Source organism: Oryctolagus cuniculus, chromosome 12, assembly GCF_051225735.1.
Source record: "Oryctolagus cuniculus isolate XC-2025 breed Fujian yellow rabbit chromosome 12, ASM5122573v1, whole genome shotgun sequence".
Lineage (NCBI taxonomy): Eukaryota > Metazoa > Chordata > Mammalia > Lagomorpha > Leporidae > Oryctolagus > Oryctolagus cuniculus.
The window spans coordinates 30,947,416-30,968,272 of record NC_142878.1 but is presented as its reverse complement, the minus strand read 5'-3'; the positions used below and the strand labels follow the sequence as shown (position 1 = coordinate 30,968,272).

Sequence of the window (20,857 nt, the reverse complement as noted above, 5' to 3'; positions counted from 1 at the left end):
TGTGTGTATGTGTGTGTGTGTGTGTATATATATATATATATATATATATATATATATATATAAAGGAATACTTAGACTGTAATAGAAATGTATAGATGAAAGGCTGTTATGTCATCATTTCTGATTCAGTTAACAAATCATACTCTTTCGTTAAAATGCTCACAATCAATAAAACACATACCTCTTTACCCATTAGACATGTACTCTTTGGGGCATCTGTTGTCGACAAAGCTTCAGAATTTTAACTAATACTCCATAAAAATAGTGACTTTAGATTTTTATTTTCTCATATGTATCTTTCACCCTTTATTCCTAAACTACTGAATATAGAAATCTGTAATTCAGACTAACACAACTCAGATGCATCATGATAAATGCATGCATATAAGGTAAGAGTCCAGAAAGGAAGATTTAAGTAAGGCTTTTAGTTTATGACATTAAAGGATTTGATTGGCATATAGGAATATTTCCATTTCTTTATTCTATTAAGCAGTGGCATAAAAGACCATATCATATACACATACCACCTTGTAAAATCTAAAGTTGTCTAACTTTGTCTTATTTTCAGTTGTTTTAAAATCTAGTCATTTCTACTAAATGACTACATGGAAAATGTAGTATGAGGGATTTAATTCTTTTGGGGGGTTTTGATTCTTAAGTGTGTATTAAACATTTACATAAAACAAAAACAATTACATTCATGGAGCAGATTAAATTTTCCAAATACCTCCAATATTACTTAAAAATTTTTAAAATAAAGTTCATTTGTACACACAAATTGCTTGAAACTCAGAAACTATCATTAAAGATACTTCTAAAAATGCTATAAATACACAGAATCTGATTAAGTTAAATACCTGTTCATGTGTGCAGGACCATACCCACCAATGGCATATATCATTCCATCCAACACAGCTGCAGCAAAACAACTTCTTGTTGTGGTCATTGGTGCCACAGGTTGCCATCTTCTTATTTGGGGGATATATTTCTCTACAGATTGTAAATAAGACTGTCCATCATAACCACCTAAAGCATAAAGTTCTCTGGCAAGTACTGCTACTCCAAGTGTACTTCGGCTTTCATTCATTCTCTCTAAAGAAGTCCAGGTATTTGTATCAGGATTCCAGCATTCTACTGAATTTTCATGCTTTCTGATCGTGACTCCAGGACGCACATTAGTTTCAATACCACCGATAACATACACTTTTTGATCTAAAACACATATTCCAAATTCATAGCGAGGAATGTTTAGTGGTGCCAAGCCAATCCAAGAGTCATTCTGAGGAAAGTACATCTCCACACTGAAGAATAAGCAGAAAAACATTCAATTTTAAAAACAGAAATAGTGCATAAATAAAAAGCTTCAATCCTCTTAGTAATCAGGGACAGACACATTTTAAAGCCATGATAAACCATGACACATCTTCCAGACTGGCAAAAATGTAGGAATTGCTAAGAATGTGGAGCAGGAATGCAGGCTGTGTTGGGTAGATTTTAAACTTGTACAAATTACTCTGGAAAACAATTTTACATTATTTGTAAAACTGAAGATACACAGGTGCTCAGACTCAGTAATTTCATTCCTGTGTATCTATTCCATTGAATGCCTATGTAGGCAGTTTTGAACCAGGACACATACACAGAAATGTTCATAGCAGTACAGTATAATCATCCATCAAAAGCAGAATGATTAAATAAGGTATGATCTCTCTTATGACTGAGCAATCCCACTCTTTGCACCCAAGAAAAATGCTTGCATTTGTGTATTTCAAAGGATGTTCACAGTACTTTTATAATAGTCAAAAACTGGAAACAATCCAAGTTTTCATCAATCATAAAATGGATAAATAAGTTGTGTAAAATCATATCAGAGAATTCTACACAGCAATGAAAATAAACAGAACAAACTATAGCTGCATACAACTGGGGTGAATCTTACATAAAATTGAGAGAAGGAACTCAAGTTAAAAAATATTCCATATACTCTCATTTACATCAGGTCCCAACACAGATATAACTAATCTCTAAATTAGAAATGAGGATAGTGGTTACCTTTGGGGAGGGAGCTCAAGGGTGGCTCTTTTGTACTGGTCGTGTTTTGTATATTGAACTGGTTTGTAATATGCACTTTCTGATAATTCACTGAGCTAGAGATGTGGGATTTGTACACTTTCTTGAATGTGTGTAACTTCAATAATCAGAATAAAAATTTTCATTATAGAAAGAAAAAAATTGTATTATGTCCATATGCCATAATACCACATACCAATAAAAGTATTATGTTATGCAAACTCACAGATAATTTAATAATTTGCTGCTCAGTGAAAAAAAAACCTCTGAAGAATACATACTTACATATAGCATTACTGCATTTATATAAAAATATGTAATATCTAACAATATATTGGGGCACATACAGTATATAGCAAAATTTCATGAAAAGCAAAGAAATAATATATAGAAAATACAGAATAGTGGTTACTTCTGGGGAGAGAGACAGAATGGGGTGGAGGTCCATACAAGGACTTTAAAAGTATTGTTAATAACTTATTAAACTGGATAATAGGCACCTGAGTACTTATTCTTTACACCCTAATGTATGTTACATATGGTCTTTTGCCTCAAAAAGTTGAGGGAAAGTAGCCAATGTTCTCAAATGCAATACTGCAAAAGCAAAAAGTATATATTCTCTACCCAACATACATTGACTCATACAATAGTGAATGAATGCCTACTTTTGTCAGTTTTACTATATTGCTTATATTCAAAATGTATATTTTTCCATACATACCGATATATTAGAATACTTTGATTTTAACAAGGGAAGTTTTACTGAGGTAGTGGGGTGGTTCAAAAGTGAATGGGAGATGAGGAAAATGGTGAGTACAGGCAATTTTTCCAACAACTTTTACTACTAAGAGTAAAACTTGTAAGAGGAGGAAGCTACAAAGCGAAACAGAAAAACCATGGGAATCAGAGGGTAATTTGGTCTCAGACCTTAAACCATACCATGTTTGTATTCTATTTTCTCAGTAGAATAAGAGATAAGGTAATCATATTGAATTAGAAGGTTACAGAAAGGACTTGGGATGTTTTTAAGGACACGGCAGGTGTGACACAGTCCCTGGTAAGAGAATAAATTGACTATGGAAATGTAGAGTGGTTCCTGGGGAATGCTGAGGGCCTCAAGTGAGAACAGCTAAGATGGGTATGTTTCACTGCTTAGGTGTAGCCATGGTTTATATGGACAGCTGAATGTAACTAGAAAAATATGATGGAGGAACAGAAGGGCAAGGGAGCCATGTGTTTATCCAAAGGAATGATGTCAGTGATCTTCCTCAAATGTATGCTGAGAAAGCACTAAAGTTGAGGACATGTGGTGGTTAATAAGTCAGTTCTACTAATTTATTGCTGGTCCAATGGAATGAAAATCCTGAAGGACACAAAGAACCCATGGAGTAAGTCTTAGTCCATTTTTCTGTTATAAAAACAGATCATCACAGATAGTAAACTATCAAAAATAGAAGTTGATTTGGTTTACAATTCTGGAGGCTGGAAACTGTAAGATCCCAATGAAGACCTTCTTGCTGCTTCTTAACATAGGAAAAGGCCTCACATGATGAGAGAGCACGTGAGAGAAGGAGGAATAGGGGGCAAACTTCCCCCTTTTATAACTAACCACAACTGGAAAAGTGGTCTAAATTCATTCATGTGAGTGGTGTCCCCATGACCTAATCACTTCTCAACACTGTTGCACTGGGGATTACATTCCCAATATTTGAATTTTGGGAAACATTCAAACCACAACATTATGCCCTGGCCTCCAAAATTAATTCATTCCATCTCAGTATCTCAAAAATCTTATTTCATTGTGGCATCAACTCAAAATTTTAAAGCCCAGGGGATAGCATTGTGGCACAGTAGGTTAAACCCACAGATTGTGACTCCAGCATCCCATATCAGAGCAATGATTCAAGTCCTGGCTGCTCTGCTTCTGATATAATTCCCTGCTTATGTGCCCAGGAAAGAAGATGGTCCAAGTCCTTGGGCCCCAGCACCCACATGGGAGACGCAGAAAAACTCCTGGTTCCTGGCTTCAGCCTCATCCAGTCTCAGCCATCATGGCCATTTTGGAAGTAAACCAGCGTTTTCCCTCTCTGTCTTTTCCTCTCTCTATGTAACTCTGCCTTTCAAATAAACAAAATAAAACCTAAAAAAAAAAAAAAGTCTATAGTCCAGAGTCTCATCTAAATCAGATATGGGTGAAATTCAAGGCATGATTCATCTTAAGCTAAATTCCCTCCAGCTGTGAGCCTGTGAAGTCAAAACAAATTACATGATTCTAAAATACAATGGTGATACAGACATAGGGTAGACATTTTCATTCCAAAAGGGAGAAAAGGGCAAAAAATACAGGGGTAACTGATCCTAAAGTCCAAAATGTAACAGGGAACACAACAGTGAATCTTCAAATTGCAGAATAATCTCCTTTGACTTCATGTCTATATCTTGGCACACAGAATTAGGTTTTAGGCTTCCAAAGCCTCAGGCAGCCCTGCTCCTATGACTTTGTTGGGCTCAGTGCACCCAGCAGGTCTTATATATTGGAGTTTCATGCCTGAATGTCTCCCAGGCTAATGCTGCATGTTGGTAGCTCTAAAGTTTTGGGGTACTGAGGACAACCCCATTCCCATGGTTCTACCAGGCACTACCCTAAGGTGTACTCTCTTCAAAAGCTCCACTACTAATCCCACAGTTCTGCTCAGTACTGTAGCTGTAGGGGCTTTTTTGTAGTGGTTCCATCTCTGCCACAAGTCTCTCACTGGGCCCTCGAGCTGACCATGATGTTCTTTGAAATCTAGGAGGGAGCTATGCTCCCAAAGGTCTTATATTCTGTGTGCCTGCAAAATTAGCATCACACATGTGCTGCTAAAATTTACCACTTGTACCTTCCGGAGAGGCAGGTCAAGCCACACCTGGATCCACCTGAGTTACAGTTGTGGTGGCCAAAGAGTGCTGCATTCAGAAGGCAGGGAGCAGAGATCCAGTGAGGCCCTGGGCAATGAGCCTGGAGAGCACCCTGGACCTGTGATAAGAGTTGGCAGCCTCAAGTATCTCTGAAATGCCTTCAGAGTCTAGCTCCAATAGTCGATGAATAGAATATGTCTTTCTTCTGTCCATGCTAATCTCTTCGGCCAACGGTTCTTGGTCATACCCTTGGTTTGATCTCTTAAACACACTTTTTCACTCTTTACCTGACTAGGCTGTGGATTTTCCACATCTTTCCAACTTGCTTCTCTTTTAATTATAAATTCAGTCTTTAAGTCATTTCTTTCCTCTTTCATCTCAATGTAGGTAATTAAAAATGGCAACACAGCAGCTTGAAAGCTTTGATGCTTAGAAATTTCTTCTGAGTTGTTTTTAAATTCTGTACTCCATAAAGTTCTAGAACATGTTACACCAAGTTCTTTGCAAATGTTTAACAAGACTGGCCTTCACTCCAGTTTCCAATTACTTATTTCTATCTGAGACTTCATCACAGCAGTCTTTACTATCATATTTCTAACAACATTGTGATCAAGACCACTTAAGTAATTTCTAAAAAGAAAGACTTGCCCTCCAACTCTCCTCTTCCTCCAAGCCCTCACCAGAACTGCCCTTCATGCTTTGTGGCAATCTATGCATTTTCTGGCTCACTCCTCCAAAATTTTTCAGTATTTACCCATTACCAAGTTCCAAAGCTACTTCCACATTTTCAGGCATTTGTTACAGTGAATAATCCTACTTTCTGGTACCAACTTCTTTGTTTTCTGCTACTATAACAGAATACTGAAGACTGGGTAGATCATACACAACAGAAGTTTATTTGGCTCATGGTTCTAGAGGCTGGGAAAACCAAGATTTCGAAGCAGCATTTGGTGAGGACCTTCTGTATTATCACACAGCAGAAGGTATCACACAGTGAGAAAGCATTTAAAAGAGAGGAGAAGGAGGCTGAACTTCCCCCTTTTTTAATTTTCCCATTCCTGTGATAACTAACCCACTCCTGAGATAAGGGCCTTAAGTCATTCATACAGGCAGGGCTCCAAGACCTAATCAATTCCTAATATTCCTACTTCCATACTAGGGATTAAGTTTTCAAGACATGAATTGGGAGGACCATTTTTCAAACCGTAGCAGAATGCATCTATTAAAATGAATAATCTAGAAAGAAAAGTGGTAGAGAGTACAATGTCTGAAACTATCATTTTGAATTCACTGAACTCAATGGTGATGATAAAGGCTGGCATTTGAAATAGGGAGAGTCTTGTGAGATGGAGTCTTAAACATGGGGTCCAGGCCAACTGGGAAGTTAATGTCAAAACTCAATTGACATCTGGTTGGTGCTGGAGAATTGGAAAACTGGTTGGTGTAAGGGGGAGAAAACCAAAACCTATCAGTGATGATAAGATTAGAGTTTACGGGGGTCAGCACCCTGGCTTAGTGAGTAAAGCCACCACCTGCAGTGCTGATATGGGAACCTGTTCAAGTCCCAGCTGTTCCACTTCTGATCCATCTCTCTGCTATGGCCTGGGAAGGAAGTACAAGATGGTCCAAGTCCTTGAGCCTCTGCACCCATGTGGGAGACCCAGAAGTTCCTGGCTCCTGTCTTTGGATCAGCACAGCTCTGGCCATTGCAGCCATTTGGGGAGTGAACCAACAGATGGAAGACCTTTCTCTCTCTCTGCCTCTCTGTTAACTCTGCCTTTCAAGTAAATAAATAAATCTTAAAAAAAAAAAAAAAGACGACTAGAGTTTATGATGATGTATTATCTAGAATTCATAGAATTCTAGAGATAATTTAGGTAAGTGGATGCAATATAAAAAGGCTTTCAGTCTTTTTGAGGGCAAATGGCAACCAGTTCTAATGAGAGTTTCTTTTTTGAAAATTAGATTTGTAATTTAATGTGTTGACATGAATGATGCTGTGAGTGTTGTGGTTAAAGGTCCATTCAATATTTAACATATATGCATAATTACTCATAAATGTTTTCAGTGTATTTTCATCATTATAGCTCCCTACATAAAGTAGAAACAATACCATTCTTGGAACTTCTCCAATTTTATTAGGCTCTCTATCCCATTCTCTACACTCTCCTCTAAAAAACACTTTACTCTTCTAAAGAAAAAACTGAAGCCATTGGACAGCATGTATCATAAATCCCTTTCTCATCCTTCCTGACGTCCAGTAAACCTACTTTTACATCCCAGTCTCCCAGCTATTCAAAACCTTTTATTCCTGCTTTTGATACCATCCTTTTCTTTAAGAGTATTTCAAAAAGTTTAGAAATGGAACTATAAGTTTATTTTGTTGCAAAAAAAATTTGAAATCGATGCATATGAGAGGGTCTTAAAAAACTTCATGGAAAATGCTTACTATGAAAAAATTTCATGGATTTCCAAAGATTTTCCATCAAAATGAACTCATCTTTTAATTCCATTTTTCCATTAACTTTTTGAAGTACTCTGTGTATTTCCTCTAAGATTTTGGTCCATCAATGACTATTCCTTTACCTTGTATATTCATTCACCCCAACCCCCTGCTTCACTGGCATTTCATTATTATTATTAACATATTCATGTCTTTCTCTTCAAGGACAAAATAAAATCAACACAAAAGCCTCCTCTGACACTCTCAGTTACTGCTTAAGTCTCCTTCTTGTTCTTGCCAAGATTCTTCTTGCCAAGAACAGTTTTCACTCACAGTCAATTTCTTTACTTACATTCACATCTCAACCCATTGAAATATATCTACAGGATTCTTACAATCCTGTTGATCACCAAATTCATTAATGATTTCCAAACTGCCAAATCTAATAGCCACATTTCATCTTTTTCTTTCTGGATCTTTCCATTACATTTTGTACTGCTGATAACTATCAAATTTCTAGCTCTGATCACTTCTTTGAGCTATGCAGCTACATCCAGCTAGCAGTGAGGCATCCTTTACTTGAGTATTCAATAGGAACTTCAAACTCAGAATGTCCAAAACTAAACACATTATTTTCTCCCCTTAAAGTAGTTCTTCCTTTTGTATTCTCTTTCCTTCCCTTTCTCCCAATCTCTCCCTATATAATCATCCTCCCAAAAATCTAATAAAGAAATCACACTTATCTTTGATTCCTCTCTCTCTCTGACAATCCCTCCACCATATTCATTGAAATGGCGAATCTATTTAATTTAATCTCTGTTTCTTAAAGTAATGTCTTATTTTCTGTCTTTACTACTTTTAGCTTAATTCAGGATCTGATAATCACTTGCTTGTACTTCTACAATTGCCTCTCACCTAATTTCTCTGATGCCAATCCTGGCCCTGTAATCTTTCTTCAAAATGAAGCCAAAATGATCTAATATACAATTCTGATCATTTCACTAATCTTCTTAAAGTAGTTTTATAACTACTTCTTTTCATGATGACATACAATAATTTCTTGACTTAGTTTATGTAGATCATTGCTGGACAGTTATTGATTAGAACTTTATATTTCTAAATAAATAGCTTTTAGTAACTTGAATATTGCATACTGTATCAGGCCATTGTGTTTTCATGCAGTTCCTGTGCTTTTTTTTTTTATTGAGTCTTACAGAGCCCTCAACACTCAGATTATACATTAACTTTTCTATAATATCCTACACTAAGCCCCACATGTGGAATAAATATCTCACCTTAATACTTCCATAGTATGATTATTATCATTATATTACCACTGTGTAAAATAACTATCTATTTAAATGTTTACTTTACGGCCGGCGCCGGCCAGCACACTGGGTTCTAATCCCGGTCGGGGCACCTGAATCTGTCCCGTTGCCCCTCTTCCAGGCCAGCTCTCTGCTGTGGCCCGGGAAGGCAGTGGAGGATGTCCCAAGTGCTTGGGCCCTGCACCTGCATGGGAGACCAGAAGCACCTGGCTCCTGATCAGCGCGACGCACCAGCCGCAGCGCGCCGGCCGGGGCGGCCATTGGAGGGTGAACCAACGGCAAAAGGAATACCTTTCTCTCTGTCTCTCTCTCTCACTGTCCACTCTGCCTGTCAAAAAAAAAAAAAAAAAAAATTAAATGTTTACTTTACTAGGTTATGAATTTGATAAAGGCCCATTATCTAAAGGTGTGTCTGCTGCACAGGTGTTTAATATTTTTGTTGAATTAAATTGAATTCTAATTCAGATTGCTTCTAATTTTTCCAGAGTTAAAAATAATACTACAATAAACACCTCTGTGCAAGTGATATTTTAATTTTAAATTTTATTATGATAAGATTCTATAATAAAAGATTATTGGGTCTAAAGGTATGGATAGTTCTTAAAGACTCTTCATATGGCCCATAGTTGAAAATATCTGTTAGTTCCTCACAGAACAAGTCTCACAACTATTAAGTAATTAGAAAACAAAGCACTTTTTTACTTTTGGCTTTAAAAACTATTTATACTAAAGAAAACAAATTACACATAAAGCTCTGATCTATATTATCCTATTTTTTTCTTATTTGCTAGTTCTTTAAATGAACTGTTTTCCACCCTCATCACAGGTTCTTATCTCAACTCTTTGGCATCTTCTGATGCACTTGACCTAGTATGAGATAAAGAAAGTAGTAAATGATTCCAGAAAGAAAACAAAAAAGGATGACATAAAATGAAAGATTTAGTGAGGAACAGGTACGATAAAGTGTGTGTAAAGGTTAATGATTGAGGCCGGCGCCGCGGCTCACTAGGCTAATCCTCCGCCTAGCGGCGCCGGCACACCGGGTTCTAGTCCCGGTCGGGGCGCCGGATTCTGTCCCAGTTGCCCCTCTTCCAGGCCAGCCCTCTGCTGTGGCCAGGGAGTGCAGTGGAGGATGGCCCAGGTGCTTGGGCCCTGCACCCCATGGGAGACCAGGAGAAGCACCTGGCTCCTGGCTCCTGCCATCGGATCAGCGCGGTGCGCCGGCTGCAGCGCGCTGGCCGCGGCGGCCATTGGAGGGTGAACCAACGGCAAAGGAAGACCTTTCTCTCTGTCTCTCTCTCTCTCACTGTCCACTCTGCCTGTCAAAAAAAAAAAAAAAGGTTAATGATTGAGAGAATTGTAGAGAATGGATGGCAATGTGATTAAAACAACCACACAAATATTTTAAGAGGAAAAAAAGAACAAAAAGAAAAAAAGTAAAATGGAAAATCAAACTATTTTTAAAATACAGAAAGCACATTTAAAAAGCATAAAATCTGTTAGCATTGTTTCTTTAAGAAAGTCTTCTAATTACCTATCCAAACAGGCAAACAGTCCAGATTTTCCACCTACTGCACAAAGTACTTTGGGAGCACAGCGAGGTCGTGTTATCAAGACTGTCTGATGAGACAGTCTATGTTCTGGCATAAAGTGGTACTTTAGGGCTTCATTCAAAAGATGTTTGCAAGTGCGGTCATCGCGAATAAGATGATTTGCTTCATAGAGTCTAGTGAGAAACTTAACACTCAGCAAAGGTAATCGTACACTATTTAGTAGCTGTGCTAAGTATTTCTGGCGTTCTTGTACATCATACTTGATCCAAGACTCCAGTGCATAAAAAACAGTCTCTTCGGTAGCTACATTCAAACAGTCATTGGAGACAATTTCATCCAAATCAGCATGTGTAAGCTCAAAAAACTCTTCAGTCTGGCAAACAGCTTCAAAATTCTGGCATATGTATTTAGTGGCTGCCAAATAAAGGTCATGGCAACCATATGTCTCTGCAAAACGAGAAATTCCAATGCAATTACCAGGATCAAGCTGGCTTTCAAGAAACGCACAACATTCCTTAAGGACAAGTTTTATCTGGAGTAGGTTGGCTGCTGGAAGGAGAGATTCAACTGTGTCCTGAGAAATAAAAACAGTCCCCGTATAGGCATATTCCACAATGGCCTGCAGAGCAGTTTCATCGATACATTGAAATTCAACTTCACTGTTCTCTTTTTCGGAAAGGTTTCCAGTGAACATAGCTTTGAAATATGGGCTGATGCTGGCAAGCACCACTTTGTGAGCATGAATTTTAACATCACCTACTCGAAGAATGATGTCACAGAGTTCGTGATGCTGACGAAGAAGATTCAAGCCCTGCAGGAGTTGTTCAGAATGTAAGTGGGTTAAGTTAGCAAGCATGTAGGTCGGGGATGTGTGGTCCATCTACAGAAAAACAAAAAGCATGGACAGTTATGTCAAAATAACCTGTGAAAATAACTGTTTTTCAAATAGCAAAAAATAAACCAAATATTTTGTTTATTTATGTGTATATTGATTATATTGATTTCAATTCACTAAATACTAGAACAGAGGCTATTAGGGTTAGAAGAAATTCAATAGAACCCTTTGGGGCTGGCACTATGGTGTAGCAGGTAAAGCTGCCATCTGCAGTACCAGCACCCCATATAGGTGCCAGTTCGAGACCCGGCTGCTCCACTTCTGCTCCAACTCTATACAATGGCCTGGGAAAGCAGTACAAGACGGCCCAAGTCCCTGGGCCCCTTCACCCTCATGGGAGACCCAAAAGAAACTCCTGGCTCCCGGCTCCAGCTGTTGCGGCCAATTGGGGAGTGAACCAGTGGATGGAAGACCTCTCTCTCTGTGCCTCTCCTCTCTCTGTGTAACTCTGACTTTCAAATAAATAAACAAATCTTAAAAACAAAACAAAACAAAGCAAAACAAAAAAACAGGCCAGCACTGCGGCTCACTAGGCTAATCCTCCACCTGTGGCGCTGACACCCCAGGTTCTAGCCCCAGTTGGGGAGCCGGATTCTGTCCTGGTTGCTCCTCTTCCAGTCCAGCTCTCTGCTGTGGCCCGGGAAGGCAGTGGAGGATGGCCCAAGTGCTTGGGCCCCTGCACCTGCATGGGAGACCAGGAGGAAGCACCTGGCTCCTGGCTTTGGATCGGCGCAGCACCAGCCGTAGTGGCCATTTTGGGGGTGAACCAACGGAAGGAAGACCTTTCTCTGTCTCTCTCTCACTGTCTAACTCTGCTTGTCAAAAATAAAAAAATAAATAAATAAATAAAAAATAAAAAAATAAAAAAACCAGAAGCCTTTTATTCTGTGTTTGTTAAATCGAAATCTATTATTAATGAAACTGTGAAAGAAAACTTGCTAGAAGTAAAATCAATTTTGAAAAAACATTATATTTGACTGCTTTCTCAATAATAAAAGTAATATGAATGCCTACCAATCAACAGATACATTAATTGGAAAGAAATTTTGTTAAACCAAAAGCTTTAAAAATTACTTTAATAAAAGAAGCTGAATTCAACAAAGGTATCATTATTGTCAATCCAACAACAGCATCACAACTATTGTTTACAGAACCCAACATTTTATAGTGAGGGCAATATAAATCACTTACTGATTTATATCACAGCCACTCAACTTTTAATCACAAATTCAGATTATGCCCATTTAATCTACTTAGCACCCTGTGATTCTGGAAAATAAAAATAAAAAAAGAATAAAAATAGTAGAGGAGAAAAGGGCTGAGAAAGAAAAGAAAAAAGACAGTAAGGACTGATAGGCTGAAAAAGACTCTCCAACATTCACATATTAATTCCTAATACCATGAATGTTACTTTATATGACAAAATAGGACTCTGTGGATGTGACCGAGGATTTTAAATTGGAGAGATTATCCTCCATCCTAGATGGTTCAAGTGAGCTCTAATTGCAATCAACACCCACTTTATAAGAAAGCAGAAATCTGACATAGACAGAAGAAGACAAGGTCATGTGACTATACAGGTAAAGACTGGAGGCCGGCGCCACGGCTCACTTGGTTAATCCTCTGCCTATGGCGCCGGCACCCCGGGTTCTAGTCCTGGTTAGGGCGCTGGATTCTGTCCCGGTTACTCCTCTTCCTGTCCAGCTCTCTGCTGTGGCCTGGGAGTGCAGTGGAAGATGGCCCAAGTGCTTGCACCCTGCACCTGCACGGGAGACCAGGAGGAAGCACCTGGCTCCTGGCTTCGGATCGGCACAGCACTAACTCTGCCTGTCAAAAAACAAAAACAAAAACAAAACAAAACAAAACAAAACATCTTGAGTGCTGTAGCTACCAGAAACTGGAAGAATCAAAAACAGATTCCTCCCTAAAATCTTCACAGGGAGCAAGCCTCTGCCACCTTAGTTTCAACTAACTGAAAGTAATTCCAGGTTTCTAGCCGCCACAAGGATCAGAGAAATGTAGAAACATATTATTTTTAAAAAAACTGCATTTGTGGTCATTTGCTTCAGCAGCCATAAGAAATTAATAGGTATGTATTTCAGAAAATATTGCACTACTTGCTTAGAAGGACTGAAGGAATATAAGATATCTATATAATACTAATTGTTTCCTCCCTGTCTTATTTCAAATACAAGTTATGGGGATAACAACACAGGTTTGGTATCCATCTTAAGAATATTATCAAATTAATTCAAATATTTTATATACTACTAAATAAAATAAATACTAGTAGGATAGAGTATAGCACTTTATTCCCACCCATTTTTATGTGGGAAAAATTAAAAAATTGAAACTTTTGTCTTCACCAAGAACTGTATCATTTTACACTGAATTTTTTTAAAAAGAATTTTATATTCAAGAGGCAGAGTTACAGACACCGAGAGTCTTCTTCTACAGAAAGAGAAGTCTTCTTCTACTGGTTTACTCCCCAAATGGCCACAACTACTAGTTCTGGGCCAGGCCAAAGCCAGGAGACAGGAGCTTCTTCCAGGTCTCCCATGTAGGTGCAGGGGCCCAAGCACTTGGGCCAGCTTCCACTGCTTTCCCAGGCTATTAGCAGCAGGGTGCTAGATCAGAAGTGGAACAGCCAGGATACAAACCTGTGTGTTTGTGATACTGGCTCTGGAGGTAGAGGTTTAACCTACTACGCCACAGCACCGGCCCTTAACACTGAATTTTAAGTCAGTTAATAAATTACGTTAATATGAACACCTTACCACTGAAATCATCCTCTACTTCTAATCTCTCCAAATAATCCCATATACATCTAGCAGAATAATTATCAAGTACTGTTTCAATCATAACATTTTGTTACATATTATAGTGTTGATTTTTTAAAGATTTATTTATTTATTTGAAATTCAGGAGTTACACAGAGAAAAGGAAAGGCAGAGAAAGACAGAGAGAGAAAGAGAGGTCTTCCATCCGATGGTTCATTCCCCAGTTGGCCACAACGGCTGGAGCTATGCGAATCCGAAGCCAGGAGCCAGAAGCTTCTTCCAGGTTTTCCACCCAGGTGCAGGGGCCCAAGGATTTGGGCCATCTTCTACTGCTTTCCCAGGCCATAACAGAGAGCTAGATTGGAAGTGGAGCAGCTGGGACTCAAACACCCAAATGGATGGTGGCACTGCAGGTGGTGGCTTTACCCGCTAGGCCACAATGCCATCCCCGAAGTGTGTTGATTTTTTTTTTTTTAACCTATTTTACTTCCTTTTTTTTTTTTTTTTAAGATTTATTTTATTTATTTGAAAGACAGAGTTACAAAGGGAAGTAGACGGCCGGTGCCGTGGCTCAATAGCCTAATCCTCCGCCTGTGGTGCCGGCACACCGGGTTCTAGTCCCGGTCGGGGCGCCGGATTCTGTCCCGGTTGCACCCCTTCCAGGCCAGCTCTCTGCTATGGGTCGGGAGTGCAGTGGAGGATGGCCCAAGTCCTTGGGCCCTGCACCCGCATGGGAGACCAGGAGAAGCCCCTGGCTCCTGGCTTCGGATCAGCACGATGCGCCGGTTGCATCGCGCCAGCCGCGGCAGCCATTGGAGGCTGAACCAACGGCAAAAGGAAGACCTTTCTCTCTGTCTCTCTCTCTCTCACTGTCCACTCTGCCTGTCAAAAAACAAAAACAAAACAAAACAAAACAAACAAAAAAAAAAAAACAAAGGGAAGTAGAGACAGAGAGAGAGGAGAGAGAGAGAGGCCTTCCATCCACCTTCTATCCACTAATTCACTCCCCAGATGGCTGCAACGGCTGGAGCTGTGCTGATTCAAAGCCAGGAACCAAGAGCTTCTTCCAGGTCTCCCAAGTGGGTGCAGAGGCCCAATGACTCTCTGTCTCTCTCTCTGCCATTCTGTAAATTTTCAAATAAATAAATAAATCTTAAAAAAAAAGTATTGTCTACCAAATAGCTTACCACCTGACAGATTTTTGTCTTTTCTCTCATCTTCCTTTTTACCATCAAATTCACAGGAAGTCTGTGTAAAAATTAACTTTATCAGGAAGTCTATAAAAGCATTTATGTATACTATTCTTTTGCATGCAATTAATTTAATTATACATGCTGTTTTTTGAAACACTCTCTTTGACCCTGATTTGTATGATTTAGCAAAGAGAATGATATTTATATTGAACAGTGAAGAGTGAATAACAGGAAAGGGGAAAGGATGTGGAAAATAAGAGAAGGGTTTGAAAAAGAACTAGTTAGTTTGTTAGCTCCTATCTTTCAGACTAAACAAATGTTTCAAGATACTGAACAAAACCTGCAAATGATATTTTGAATCATTGCCAGAGTCACTGACTAGAGACTTTTCAAATATAAGACAGTACATTCTACAATCTAATAAGATTCATGTTAACTTCAGGTAACATTCCAAAACAAAATATTAAAAATTTGATGTGACTACTTCGAAGAGGATGTAGAGATCTCTAAGACTAGGATAGGATGAAGTTAATAACAAGACATGGAATGGACTAATCATTTTCATTGTTCTACATATATAATGTCTTACAGATAAAGAAAATACACTTGATATTTAACTAGATGTTAGTAAAAAATCTTATAATGTCATTCACAATTTTCTTGAGAACATATATATATCATATGCATATTTCATATATATATATATATATTCCAGTTCAGCTAGCTAAATTAGCAACTGTTTGAATACCTACAGAATACTACTTAATGGAATGAGGACAGAAGGTATGTTTTAAGAGGTATCCAAAAATGAAGATCTGAACAGGTATGCACTTCAGTTTTTAAGCTGCAAAAGAGAGTAAAATACTGGCTAACAAAATGAGGATCCAGATTTTCTAAGAGGGAAAATTGTAGGAATTCTATAGTAGATTGCAAAACAACTACAGAAGTAACAGTAATAGAGAAAAGAGTCATGTGTACGCTGTATTAGTCAGATTTTCATTACTACAGTGAAATATATGAGCCAACTACATTTATAAAGAGAAAGGATTTATTTAGCTAACAGCTTTGGAGGTTCAAGTCCAAAACTGGGTAGCCCCATTCATTTGGCATCTGCTCTGTGTGACAGATGGCAATAGCAGCCCCTGTATAGAAGAAGGATCACATTGCAAGTCAGGAGGCAGACAAAATGGTTGAGATCAAACTCAGGCTTTTATATCACCCTCTTGCTGTAATTATCTTTTGAGGGCATGCCTTCAGTGACCTAACAATCTCCAACTAGGTCTCATCTCCTAAAGATTTCACTGCTACCCAAGAGTACCACCCTGGTGACCAATCCTCTAACACTGGGCTTCAGGGAGATATTTAACATCCAAACTAATATCCAAACCATAGCACCACAGCACTCAAGGGATATCCCTCAGCTTTGTAGATGATAGGAAGCTACAACAGAGAGTAAAACACTAGATTACAAAATAAGGATCCAAAAAGATCTGACATCTAAAAAGAAAAACTTGAGAGATAAATGTAAGAATTCTATAGTAGATTCCAAAACAACTACAAAAGTAACAGAGTAAGAAATAAAAGATGCTTCTGTAAGATGTGTTCAAAGGGTTGAGGGATTTTAATTTTAGTATTACTTTATGCACTAAGCTTATGTGGATTTAAGCTGCACTAATAGAACTATAATATACAGAATATTAAATTATTAAAGACATTTTTGCTTTTCTCTGCAAATGTGGGACCAAATATGGAGTACAGATCTTAGATATCATTCTTTAAAAGGGTAACAGAATTGAGGGTACTGAGTATAAAAAAAAAGGGGGAAATCTATGAGTTGTCATATGCAAAATCAGGTGATGAAAGTTAGTCAACAATAACAATATAGTAATAAAGGATTGTTTTGAGGATTAAATAAGTTTATCTATATATATCTTTTATATTATATATATAATAATGCTAGGATAGTGTCCATCAGTAAGCTTTGGATAATTATGTTATAACTAATGAATTCTTTGAGTTGTCTGCTTAAACAGCATTCAGATTTCTGTGTTGCACTACCTTTCATTACAGGATAAGAAAGCAACTTTGTACTAATAACATCTCAGGCAATACCAAGTGTTGCAGAACTGTTGATTCTCAAGTCAAGTTTAAGGAGTTTATGGCTAGCCTCATTGTTAGTGTAAATACAGATCACACAGTAATAGATCTTATTTTAAATTATTTTTTGTATTTCTAATTACAAACTAGGAAATACCATTTATATAGCATATGAAGCATGACACAATATACCTTTGAAATATATACATACAGATATATGTACACATACAACATGTAAACACAAACACACAAACATATTTACATATAAACACACATATTACGTACAACCAGATATGCAAGACACTATAATTTTAAGAGACTGGGTTTTGAAATCAGGCTACCTGGGTTACAATAATGTCTGTATTATTTAACAGCTATGTGATCTTGAGAAAGTCATCTTAACCTTAGAGTTTTCCCATTTGCAAAATACAGACAAAACAATACAAAAAAGCAGTAGTGGAAATGTCTTTATGTGCTAGCACATAACCACTCAATAATTATTAGATGCTATATACTACTATCAATACTATCCTTAAAAACACTTGGTTTTTGCCAGCTTAAAATGACTCCTTGGGGCCGGCGCCATGGTTCACTTGGTTAATCCTCCACCTGTGGCGCCAGCATCCCATATGGGCGCCGGGTTCTAGTCCCGGTTGCTCCTCTTCCAGTCCAGCTCTCTGCTGTGGCCCGGGAAGGCAGTGGAGGATGGCTCAAGTGCTTGGGCCCCTGCACCTGCATGAGAGATCAGGAGGAAGCATCTGGCTCCTGGCTTTGGATCGGCGTAGTTCCAGCCGTAGCGGCCATTTCGGGGGTGAACCAATGGAAGGAAGACCTTTCTCTCTGTCTCTCTAACTCTATCTGTCAAAAAAAAAAAAAAAAAAGACTCCTTAAGAAGCCTGTTTGCTATCAAGTTAACAGTTACAATCCTGGCAAGGCCAAAGCCTGGTTAATTCCATAAAATAGATCCACAAGCTACTTTTATATTGACATGGTTCATTACTTAGTTCAAAGAAGAATAGCCAAACAGTCCGCTGCCCAGATCCTTGTCTCCCACACCACTAGTTCACTTCCCAAATTCCTGCTATGGCTGAGGCTGGGAACTAGGAACACAATCCAGGTATCCCACATTACATTAATGGCAGGAATCCAAGTACTAGAGCCATCCCTGCTGCCTCGCAAGCTCTGCATTAGCAGGCAACAGGAGTCAGGAGCCAGAGCCAGGAATTAAACTCAGGCACTCCAACATAGGACACAGGCATCTTAAACAGTGTATTAACCACTAGGCTAAACATTTCCTCTTCATAAATATATATATATATATATATTATTTATTTTATTTGAAAGTCAGAGTTACACAGAGAGAGGAGAGGCAGAGAGAAGAGAGGCAGAGAGAGAGAGAGAGGTCTTCCATCTGTTGGTTCACTCCCTAATTGGCCACAATGGCTGGAGCTGCGCCAATCCGAAGCCAGGAGCCAGGAGCCTCCTCCGGGTCTCCCATGCAGATGCAGGGGCCCAAGGACTTGGGCCATCCTCCACTGCCTTCCCAGGCCATAGCAGAGAGCTGGATCAGAAGTGGAGCAGACGGGTCTCGAACTGGTGCTCATATGGGATAACGGCGCTTCAGGCCAGGGCGTTAACCTGCTGTGCCACAGCGCCAGTCCCTCATATATATTTTTATCTTTATACTGAATGCGAATGACATAATATTCATTTGAAGAACTAATGAGAATAAGGTTTAAGTAAATAAATTGCATGCTTTTTAACCATTTATTTATTTGAAAGGCAGAATTACAAAGAAGGAGAAAGAGAGATCTTCTATCTGCTGGTCCACTCCCCAAATGGCCAAAACTACCAGAGCTGGGCCAGGCCAGAGACAGGAACCAGGAACTCCATCCAGGTCTCCCATGTGAATGGCCCAAGTACTTACTTGGGCCCTTTTCTGCTTCTTTCTTAGGCAATTAGCAGGGAGCTAGATGGGAAGGGGAGCAGCAGGGACTTGAACTGGTGCTCAAGTGGGATGCCGGCCTTATAGGAGGCAGATTAATCTGCTGAGCCACAATGCTAGGCTGAGAAATCATACATTTAATGCCTAACCAAAACAATTCCAATTCCAATTCCAATTCCGTTAGGTGAACCAACAGAAAAGGAGGACCTTTCTCTCTGTCTCTCTCTCTCTCACTGTCTAACTCTGCCTGTCCAAAAAAAAAAAAAAATGTAAATGGTTTCTAATGATATGAAAAAACTGCTCAACTAAATTTAAAAACAAAGAAATTAAAACATGAGTTGAGGCTGACATTGTGGCATAGTGGGTAAAGCCTCCACCTGTGATGCCAGCATCCCATATGGGTGCCAGTTCGAATCCCAGCTGCTCTACTTCTAATCCAGCTCCCTGCTAATGAGCCTGGGAAAACAGCAGAAGGCCCAAGTGCTTGGGCCACTGCACCCAGGTGGAAGACCCAAATGAAGCTCCTGGCTCCAGCCTGTATCAGCCCTAGCCACTGGGGCGTTTTGGGGAGTGAACCAGCAGATGGAGATCTGTCTCTCCTTCTCTCTCTGTAACTCTGTCTTTCAAAAAAATAAATAAATCTTTTTTAAAAAACTACAAGAGTTAGATACTCTCTTAACAAGTAAACTCTGTTGGTAAGCATGTGAGAAACAGTTACTCTCACTCATTGTTATGGGAATGTACCTCTGGAGATAAAGTTTCCAAAGTTTAGCAAAACTATGCCACAATCACACTTCTTTGCAGCAGTGAAAAGGATTTACATATATTTAAATATACTAATACATAATTTACATGTAGCATAAAATACACAAGATGTATTTGTATAAATACATGCAATATTATTTTAAAGAAAAATAAATTCTATCCTCTAGCTCTGTCTATTGAAAAGGCCTAGAAAAAAAATATGATCATTACAGTAGTAAATAGCATTCCTAGCACCCAGGTGTGGTCTCCAAGTACCACTTCCCTCAAAGAAAATGTAACTCCTTGAACAAATGGCTGATTCCAGGGCTGGGGCAGATGTCAAGACAAATTTGGAATCTTTACATATTAGATAGCAAGAAGCTATTAAATGACTACTAGAGTTGTATGAAAAAAATTTCAAGTACCAAATCAAATAGGCTTTCAGTAGTTTAAAGATGAGACAAACAGATGATCAATAACACTAACTGCAATTGATTCATACATTTCAGATGTTAAAATCTTGAGTTCATATTGATAATTTGATCACCACTGGAGGATGGTAATGAACTCATTAAACAGCAAATAACAGGAAAACAGTAAGATTTTATGAAGTCTTTCCTGTGTTAACTGTACCACTGGGTCTCTGTAAAAGTACTCCAGTTAATAAAGAAAGAAGAAATGATTAAGTGTTATGATTTTGTACCCATAATGAGAAGAAGTAGGAAATGATTATGAAATGCTGCTAACATCATGAAAAGTGATGCAATAACACACCAGTAAGAGGATCAGAGAACAGAAAAAGCATGTTAAACTATACCAGAAAGCATGTTAAACTAAACCAGAAAGATGGAATTAACAAAAACATACTGTAAAAAACATTTTGGAATAACCCAAATTCTTCAACAAATAAC

The 20,857-nt window shown here is 38.6% G+C and overlaps 2 protein-coding genes across 6 annotated transcripts in view; one reads left to right on the top strand and one right to left on the bottom strand.

Moving 5' to 3' along the window:
- DORIP1 (dopamine receptor interacting protein 1) overlaps positions 1-4,226 on the top strand; it is a 41,827-nt gene extending 37,601 nt beyond the window's left edge. The window contains exon 5 of the mRNA XM_089309299.1: positions 4,024-4,226. Within this exon, the coding sequence (XP_089165425.1) occupies positions 4,024-4,198 (175 nt within the window). The 3' untranslated portion in view covers positions 4,199-4,226. The remainder of the gene's footprint in view (positions 1-4,023) is intronic.
- KLHL28 (kelch like family member 28) overlaps positions 1-20,857 on the bottom strand; it is a 32,566-nt gene that overhangs the window by 6,560 nt on the left and 5,149 nt on the right. For all 5 annotated transcript variants that reach the window (XM_070053718.2, XM_051822804.3, XM_008269539.5 and 2 more), the window contains 2 exons: positions 10,274-11,172; positions 858-1,301 (listed from right to left, as the gene is read on the bottom strand). In XM_070053718.2, the coding sequence (XP_069909819.1) occupies positions 858-1,301; positions 10,274-11,172 (1,343 nt within the window). The remainder of the gene's footprint in view (positions 1-857; positions 1,302-10,273; positions 11,173-20,857) is intronic.